General features: G+C 42.1%; 1 protein-coding gene across 2 annotated transcripts; it reads right to left on the bottom strand.

The window, feature by feature from the left end:
- Window positions 1–223: 223 nt before the first annotated feature.
- Window positions 224–6,475, bottom strand: GPR65 (G protein-coupled receptor 65). Of its 2 annotated transcripts, XM_077323414.1 has the most exons (3): window positions 6,401–6,475; window positions 4,489–4,606; window positions 224–1,730 (listed from the first exon to the last, which is right to left on the bottom strand). In XM_077323414.1, the coding sequence occupies exon 3, from the start codon at window positions 1,656–1,658 to the stop codon at window positions 630–632; it is 1,029 nt and encodes a 342-aa protein (XP_077179529.1). In that variant the 5' UTR covers window positions 1,659–1,730; window positions 4,489–4,606; window positions 6,401–6,475; the 3' UTR covers window positions 224–629. The 2 variants fall into 2 exon arrangements, with proteins under 2 accessions (XP_077179529.1, XP_077179528.1); XM_077323413.1 differs by lacking the exon at window positions 4,489–4,606 and having other exon boundaries at window positions 6,401–6,469.
- Window positions 6,476–8,633: the final 2,158 nt, after the last annotated feature.

The raw sequence follows: 8,633 nt of genomic DNA, 5'->3' as shown, positions 1-8,633 counted from the left end.
CCCCCACTGGAAGCTAGCCACCCTTCTTGTGTTGTCAGGAGCTGTCACAATCAATCTTCCAGGCCTAGCTGCTGGTGCTCTGGGCCCTCCATAAGTGGACAATGCCAAAACAAATCTTAGAGGAACAGTTGGCACACAGATGTAAGAGTAGATTTATAATAATTCTATAGTAATTCTTTTAAGCATCTATTAAGACAACGATGTGCAAAACAATCAAAGGTGTAAAAATAATTTATTGTTGCTTTTCTGCTTATGGGTCACCTTACACTTCACACAGGAGCACTGAGTGAAATGAAATCCATACATGCCCTACTGTTTAACCTAGACAGGCTCCCAAAGAGATTTACTCCAATGATATGTGCCACACAATGCAAGAGATTAGGGATACAACAATGTGCATACAACAATGAGTTTATGCAAGTCTGGCTCTGGCATTTGATGACACAGCACAAGTTCTGGGAAGCATTTGGGGATTGTCCGTTAAAATCGTCCATCTGTAGAAGCCACCCTTCCTTTAATCTGAAGATTCTTCTGAAGCCTGCCTCAAAGAACTTTGAACCTAACCTTGTGGAGAGAAGGAGGCCTCTTTACTCACATTTGTCAAGTTCAATGTTCAATTGTATGGAAGCTTACAGAAAAATTGCTGATTCTGGAAGGTTCCCAGTTCTGGACTGTGAACTACTGGATAAGGGAATGTTTTGTGACTGTATCACATTCCTCGAGTTTACAGAAAAACACCCACTGAACATGTCCTCAACATCTGTCCTTCCAGCTTCACTTGCAAAGCAATAAAGTATTGGGTCAAGTATACAATTGACACTTGTCACTGCAGTTGTAATTCTATAGAGCCCAAACATTCTCTTAGCAAAGATGCAGTCACCTGGTTCATAGATACTACGAAGTAGCAGTACAATGTGATAGGGTGTGAAGCATATGAAAAATGTAATGACAATGGTCAGCAACAAGTCCTTGATTTTCTTTTTGTCCTTGTCTCCCGTGGCTTGATTATTTTTCACAGCCTGGTATATTTTTTGGTAGCAGAACAGCATGATTGTCAAAGGGACTGCATATCCCAAGCAGAACCGGTAGATGTTAAACTTGGCTTGCCATGTTTCTAGGGGATACTTATCATAACAAAAATTACGGTCCGTGTGGTTACCGTCTTTAAATATTTCTCTTTCATATATTACCTTAGAGTTTGATGCAATTTCAAAGACCCAAACCATGACTGAGACAAAGAAGGCAATTCTTCTTGTGCGCAAACAATGGTACCTCATCGGGTGAACCACAGCTAAATATCTATTGATGGAAATGCAGGTGAGAAATCCCGAACTGGTGTAATAATTCAGGTATTTGAGGAAAACAGAAGCCGTGCAGAGGGGAGAAGGAAGAGTCCAGTTGTCATCGTTCTGAGCATAATGAATCCACAGAGGCAGGGTTAGGGTGTACAGCAGATCCGCTAAAGATAAACCAAAGAGATAAATTCCCAATTCGTTTTTTTTCTTCACCTGGCAACAAGATACGTAAAGAGATGCAACGTTGGTGGGAATACTGATGATAACTAAAATGCTGTAAAAAGCAGGAAACAAACGTTTATCTAGCTGGTGCTGTACAGTGCAGTTCATTGCCTCTCTTGTAGCATTGTCAGAAGTGGCCATTATCCAGCTGGGATATAGAAGAGTAGCTAATGTCTTCTTGGAGGATCTTCATTCATTGCCTCCCTCCATCTGCTGCAAAAGAAAAAGAAATCCAGTTAGATGGATTATTTAGCTACTTTGATTAAGGTTGGAATGGCAGATTACTTGTAATTCTGCAATGATTTTAAAAGATCCACCCCCACCCCCACCCCCTTTTGGGGGATGAACCAAGGATCTGCTTCAGTATGAGGAAATTTAATGTGTCCTTCAGCTGACTCTGTATCCTGTGCCATTTTTGCCTTGAAAACTGCCACTTCCAAATTGTTTAGACTGTAGAAAAAATATGGGTACTCTCTTTTCATGTTTAAGTGCTAGAATGTGCTGTGGTTAGACTATTGGCTGAGGATATGGGATACCCCAGTTGAAGTCTGCACTATTCCATGAAGGTTTTTGAGTAACTCTGGGTTAATCATACCTTCTCAGGGTTGCTTTGAGGACTGCAGGGAAGAGAAGAGAATGCTGTCTTTAGCTCCATGGATGAAAAGTGGAATTAAAATGAAATAGTAAAGAAAGGGGATTTTGTTATCTATCAACAAACATTGTTACAGTTCTGGAAGGAAGTTTAGGCAACATAAGAAACTAAAAAACCATCTACTCCAGCATCCTGTTCCCCACATTGTCTATCCACAAGTTGGGAATAAAGACATTCTCCATTGTGTGTTTCTATAGAATCATAGAGTTGGAAGGGGCCATACAGGCCATCTAGTCCAACCCCCTGCTCAACGCAGGATCAGCCCTAAGCATCCTAAAGCATCCAAAAAAAGTGTGTATCCAACCTTTGCTTGAAGACTATCAGTCTGAGGTATGGTGCCTCTGAACATGGAGGTTCTATTGAGGTCTTGTCATTAATAGCTGTTAGTAAATGTGTCCATACAAACCTTGCCTAGGTCTTTTTGAAAGCCGTACAGACTGCCAGACATTGTGATCTACTGTGGCAGCGAATTCTAAAAGTTTATCAGGCATTCTGTGAAATGCCATTTCCTTTTGTTGGTTCTGAACTGTAGGGTTCACTTTCATCAGATGACTGCAAGTTCTGCTCTAGAAAAAAAAAAGAATTCTCTCTGTCCCCTACCTCCCTACCATTTATAATTTTATAAACTTGTATCATGTCCCTTTTAGTAAACTTTTCTCCCTGAACTACAAAGGCACACATTGGTTTTGTATTTCTTATTGAGTTATATATTTTTTGTTTTTATATGCTGTCCTTCCCCTAAGGCTCAAGGCTTCTTGCACAAGCAAAAATGCAATTATAACCATATCCAATATAACAAATCTCTATATAAGCAAAGTTTAAAAAATTAAATCCATTCAGGTCAAAATACAATTTATCATTTATCTAACACCAATCTGCATGGTCTGTCTCCTATTCCAAGGAATGAAGCAAGGAGGCAATGAGTGCAATCTTCAAATGCAGTTGGATTGGGTGGATTTGAATCAGGAGGCCAGCTATGTTTTGGTGTTATCTTTCTTTAGGCCTGGCAGAAGAGCTCTTGTTTTGCAAGCCCGGTTTCTGAATGCTCCAGCTCCTGGACTCTTGATTTCTTTTTACTTTCCTTTTCCCAGTGGCCAGGGCCTGCCTATCTGCAAGAACGCTTATCTGCTTATGCCCCCCACAGGGCTCTTCGCTCTGCGGGTATGAATTTACTGGTGGTCCCGGACCACCGGGATATACGCCTGGCCTCGACCAGGGTCAGGGCTTTTTCGGCCCTGGCCCCAGCCTGGTGGAATGATCTGCCAGAAGAGCTAAGGGTCCTACGGGATTTGTTAGCTTTCCACAGGGCCTGGAAGACGGAGGACTTCTGCCAAGCATATGGTTGAGGCCAGATCAGCTCCCGACGCTGTCAGCTGTGGATCTCTAGCTGAAACCAACTTAGCTCCCAGATAGAGAATGATAGATCCCTGCTGAATGGGGAGTGGGTTATATATTTTTTTTATCCGCCATCTTGATTTTGTGTTTTAATTATGTTTTAATGGGTTTTTACGAGATTTTATTGTATTCATGGATCTTTGTAAACCGCCGTGAGAGTGGTGGTATATAAATATAAATAAATAAATAAAAATTGTCTTACAATAATTATTTAAAGATGTTAAACATTGTTTTATTTTTTTACGTTAAGCATTAAGATTGCCAGCTTTGAGTTGGCAAATACCTGGAGATTTTGGGGGTGGAGACTGTGGAGAGCAGGGTTTGGGGAAGGACCTCAGCAGGGCATACCACTCAGCCCACCCTTCAAAGCAGACATTTTCTTGGTTATCTGGCAATCAGCTCTAATAGTGAGAGATCTCCAGGTACCATCTGGTGGTTGGCAACCCTATTGGCATGTTTTCATGCGGTGGCTATTATACAAGATTGTGCCTGGCAACCGATGGGAGATTTAGGGACAGAGAAAGGGGCACTCACAATGTCATATATGTCAGGAACCAGGACTCTACTGCAGGGAAAGACCGCTTGTAGACGAAATCCAGTACAACTCCATAGAGTGAAAAGGCATTCAGTTTTATTGAGAAGGCAACAGAGCAACTCAGAATTCACAGGTACAGGCACAGAAACACTGAGAGAGACAAAGAGCTGTGATCTCTTTACCCTTGTATAGGGGCAGAGATTCAGGCGGGAAACCCAGTTCACACCAAGATGCCTTTGATCCAGCAGGTGTGAACCTAGTCTTCGTTCCAAGGCCCTAAATTGCCCACAGCTGGCTCCAATGAGTTCTCCTACAAACCAAGGACACTAAAACAGGAACTCTTTTACTATAGAGTTAGTGAGATAGACAGGAACACTGACCACTCTCACCTTTGATCTCTACTATCCGTAGAGGGCAAATTCCTGTTTCCCCAGTCTCCATTCTCTCCTTTCTCCTCCATCTCTCCAGCAAGCAACATGATGGCCTCAAGCATCTCTCTCCATCCAGCTATTTAGAATAGAATAGGAATCTTATCTTTAACTCTAAGTATGTAATATTAAGTTCTTTATTAAATAGTTGTTATATTAGTTAATTATCACGTTTGTGAACGTGTCTTTCTTCGTTGTTTTCATTCCACTTGCACTCTGCTTCACGATGCGTTACTTGCCACATCAAGGCACTCTGCTAACTTTAAGGATATTAAGACTTTACCAATCCTTAATATCCAATAGTAATCATCTTTTAAACATTGGCAAATGATCCATTTTGCTACATTACCACTTCTTGCTAAGCCTACACAGCTGAATATACACGTGTCCCACAGGGCACATGTGTATTTTTCTGGTAACACATTGCAGATCTAGCATCTTCCAACAGTCCTTAGGGTTGCTAGCTCTGGGTTTGGGTATACCTGATTTTAGGGATGGAGCCAGCGGAGGGTGGGTTTGGGAAGGGGGGGGGGCTTCAATGGAATGGAATGGCATAGAGTCCATCTTCCAAAGCAGCCATTTCTCCAGGTAAGCTGATTTCTGTTGTATGAATATCATTTTTAATTGCAGGAGATCTCCAGCCATCACTTGAAGGTTGGCACCTTTAGTTCTGTCTGGGCCAACTATGGTTTTAAGCATGCAAACACTGATATTTTAGTATTTTTCCAATTGAAGATTATTGCTTGAGCCCCCCACACATTACACATGCTGTATACATTTACATCTCAATAGTTGCAGAGGCTTGAGAAATGGGAAATTAGTAAACTGACCCAAATAGGTTTTTTAAAAACTTATAATGTAGTTCAAAATAGATCTATCTTTACTTATAGACTGGTTGTAGCTCATATATATTCAGCAATATTTCCTGTCAAGATAAGCAGTATTTGTGCGTGTGTAGCACCACACGCTGAATTGTTACGGTGAATACACATCTGTACATGTTTCTCTTTGTACATATGCTGAGTAATTCTTGTGTTGCATTCAATACATGCATAGCTGAATGTGTGCTTTATCATTAGCCAAGTACTAGTCACTATTTTGATGTTTAAAGTGAAAATGCATCTGGTAGCTTTTACAAACATATAGGGTGTACTATACCGCGCGAACAGGGTGAGTGCTATTAAGGAATGGAAGCAGGGACACATTTTTTAGTCCATGCATGCACATTTATATTAGTATGCATCTCCTGGTCCCTCTGAAGCCATTCATGGAGGGTCTGAATAGATCCTAGTCAAATTTCCCAAGGGATAGTTATCAGACAAAACGAACAACTGGAGGGGATGCTGAGAACTCTGCTTTCACATAACTGTTTTTAAAACAGAAATAAATGAAGACCTTATTTTCTAATGAAGGACTTGCCCTCTCTTTGGTTTCCAAAACTTTTACTCAAATGGGCTACTACTGACCATTCACCTAACTATGTTTTCCTCTGGCCCCAGAAAACAAGGCCAACTATAACTTTGTGTGTGGCATTGTTTCAAGAAAGCTCACAGCTGACTCTTTGCCAGCATGCCCGTGCAAGTCTATACTGACCAGATGTAGGTACCAGCTCACCAACTGTAAATTACTAGTATGTTTTTTAAGGCCATTGGTTCAGCCAAGGAGCTCTGGGCTAAGTACCTTGGGGAAAATAAAATCCTAATGTGTGAGTTTACATTATTATCTGCCAAGACAGAACCTCTAACCTCCCTGTCTGGGTGAAAGAAGACAGATTTTCATCTCTCACCTTTTACACACAGCAAAAGGCAATCTGATTTTCAGGTAAAAAACAACCACCACCATACAGCTGAAGGTCAATAGGACTGGGCCTTACCTTGTCTGCCATGTGTTGCTGCTCTATTGTTTCAGTCTTCGTTGAGAAGACACTCTGTTCTGATGAAAAGGGGATTCAGAATGAAAGAGGAAGTCACTTCAGAATTTTACTATGATATACCGGTGAGGAAGCTGCTTGCACAAATGCAAAGGGAAGAGAAAGGGGAAAAGAAACTTCTAGCTGCCTTGACTATAGCTCCTTATATATTTTCAAACTAATCCTGAATTTATGAAGCGGTAATATGAAGAATCCAGCCACCCTTTCATCATTCCTGGCTCTCTGTCTCTCATATTATTATTATTTATTATTATTATTTATTAGATTTATATTCAGCCACTCGTGATGTATTACATGATAAAATCATAGAATCATAGAACCATAGAATCATAGAACCATAGAATCATAGAGTTGGAAGGGGCCATACAGGCCATCTAGTTCAACCCCATGCTCAACGCAGGATCAGCCCAAAGCATCCTAAAGCATCCAAGAAAAGTGTGTATCCAACCTTTGCTTGAAGACTTCCAGTGAGGGGGAGCTCACCACCTCCTTAGGCAGCCTATTGCACTGCTGAACTATTCTGACTGTGAAATTTTCCCCCCTGATATCTAGCCTATATCGTTGTACTTGTAGTTTAAACCCATTACTGCATGTCCTTTCCTCTGCAGCCAACAGAAACAGCATCCTGCCCTCCTCCAAATGACAACCTTTCAAATACTTAAAGAGGGCTATCATGTCCCCTCTCAACCTCCTTTTCTCCAGGCTGAACATTCCCAAGTCCCTCAACCTATCTTCATAGGGCTTGGTACCTTGGCCCCAGATCATCCTCGTCGCTCTCCTCTGTACCCTTTCAATTTTATCTACGTCCTTCTTGAAGTGAGGCCTCCAGAACTGCACATAGTACTCCAGGTGTGGTCTGACCTGTGCCGTATACAATGGGACTATGACATCTTGTGATTTTGATGTGATGCCCCTGTTGATACAGCCCAAAATGGCATTTGCCTTTTTTACCGCTGCATCACACTGCGTGCTCATGTTTAGTTTACAATCCACAAGTACCCCAAGGTCTTGTTCACACACAGTGTTACCTAGAAGCGTATCCCCCATCCAGTAGGCATGCTTTTCATTTTTCTGTCTCTATCTTCCGGAGTATTTGCCAGTCCTCCCGATTTGGTGTCATCTGCAAACTTGATGAGTAGTCCTTCCACCCCCTCATCTAGATCATTAATAAATATGTTAAAACGTACTGGACCGAGCCCTGAGCCCTGAGGTACCCCGCTACTCACCTCCAGTCTGATGAAACACCATTGAAAACAACTCTTTGAGTGCGGTTCTCTAACAATTTCTGTATCCACCTAACTATCTGAAAATCCAGATTGCAGTTCTTCAATTTATCCAGCAGAACATCATGGGGAACCTTATCAAATGCTTTACTAAAATCCAAGTAAACGACATCAACCGAATTTTCACGATCCAGCAAACCTGTTACTTGGTCAAAAAAGGAAACCAGGTTGGTCTGACAGGACCTGTTGGAGACAAATCCATGCTGCCTTCCATGGATCACCAAATTGTCCTCCAGATGTTTGCAGATCGCTCCCTTTAATATCTGCTCCATTATCTTCCCCACAACAGAGGTCAGACTCACTGGTCTGTAGTTTCCCGGGTCATCCTTCCTCCCTTTTTTGAAAATTGGAATAACGTTTGCTCTCTTCCAGTCCTCCGGGACATCTCCAGTCCTTAAAGAGGTCCCGAAGATGATGGACAAGGGTAGTGCAAGTTCTCCGGAAAGTTCTTTGAGCACTCTCAGTTGCTCACATAACAAATCTTACATAACAAAATCTCACATAACAAATAACAAATAATTCCCCAACAAACCCCCATTAAAACAGTTACAACAGTTCAATTTTGGCAGCAAACCCCCCCCCCCCCCGGTCCACAGCCTGTGAAGTTGTCTCTCGGGAAGGAAGGAAGGAAGGAAGGAAGGAAGGAAGGAAGGAAGGAAGGAAGGAAGGAAGGAAGGAAGGAAGGATGGATGCAGGGAGACAGGCTTTTGAGGTTGCTAGGAGGAAAGAAGATAAATTAGTGTGGGATAGGGATACACACCCCCTTCAAGGATCGCTGCCTTGTTGTGGCAAGGGGGCTTGCGTAGTTCAGTGAAGCTATGAGCTATGCCGTGCAGGGCCACCCAAGACGGACAGGTCATAGCTGAGAGCTCTGACAAAAGGTGATCCACTGG

Source organism: Paroedura picta, chromosome 2 (assembly GCF_049243985.1).
Source record: "Paroedura picta isolate Pp20150507F chromosome 2, Ppicta_v3.0, whole genome shotgun sequence".
NCBI classification, from domain to species: domain Eukaryota; kingdom Metazoa; phylum Chordata; class Lepidosauria; order Squamata; family Gekkonidae; genus Paroedura; species Paroedura picta.
The sequence above is the reverse complement of the archived record's forward strand: the minus strand, read 5'-3'. Positions and strand labels throughout refer to the sequence as shown.

Coding starts and splice junctions, on each gene's coding strand:
- GPR65 (XM_077323414.1), bottom strand. CDS start 1,658: ATGGCCACTTCTGACAATGCTACAAGAGAGGCAATGAACTGCACTGTA.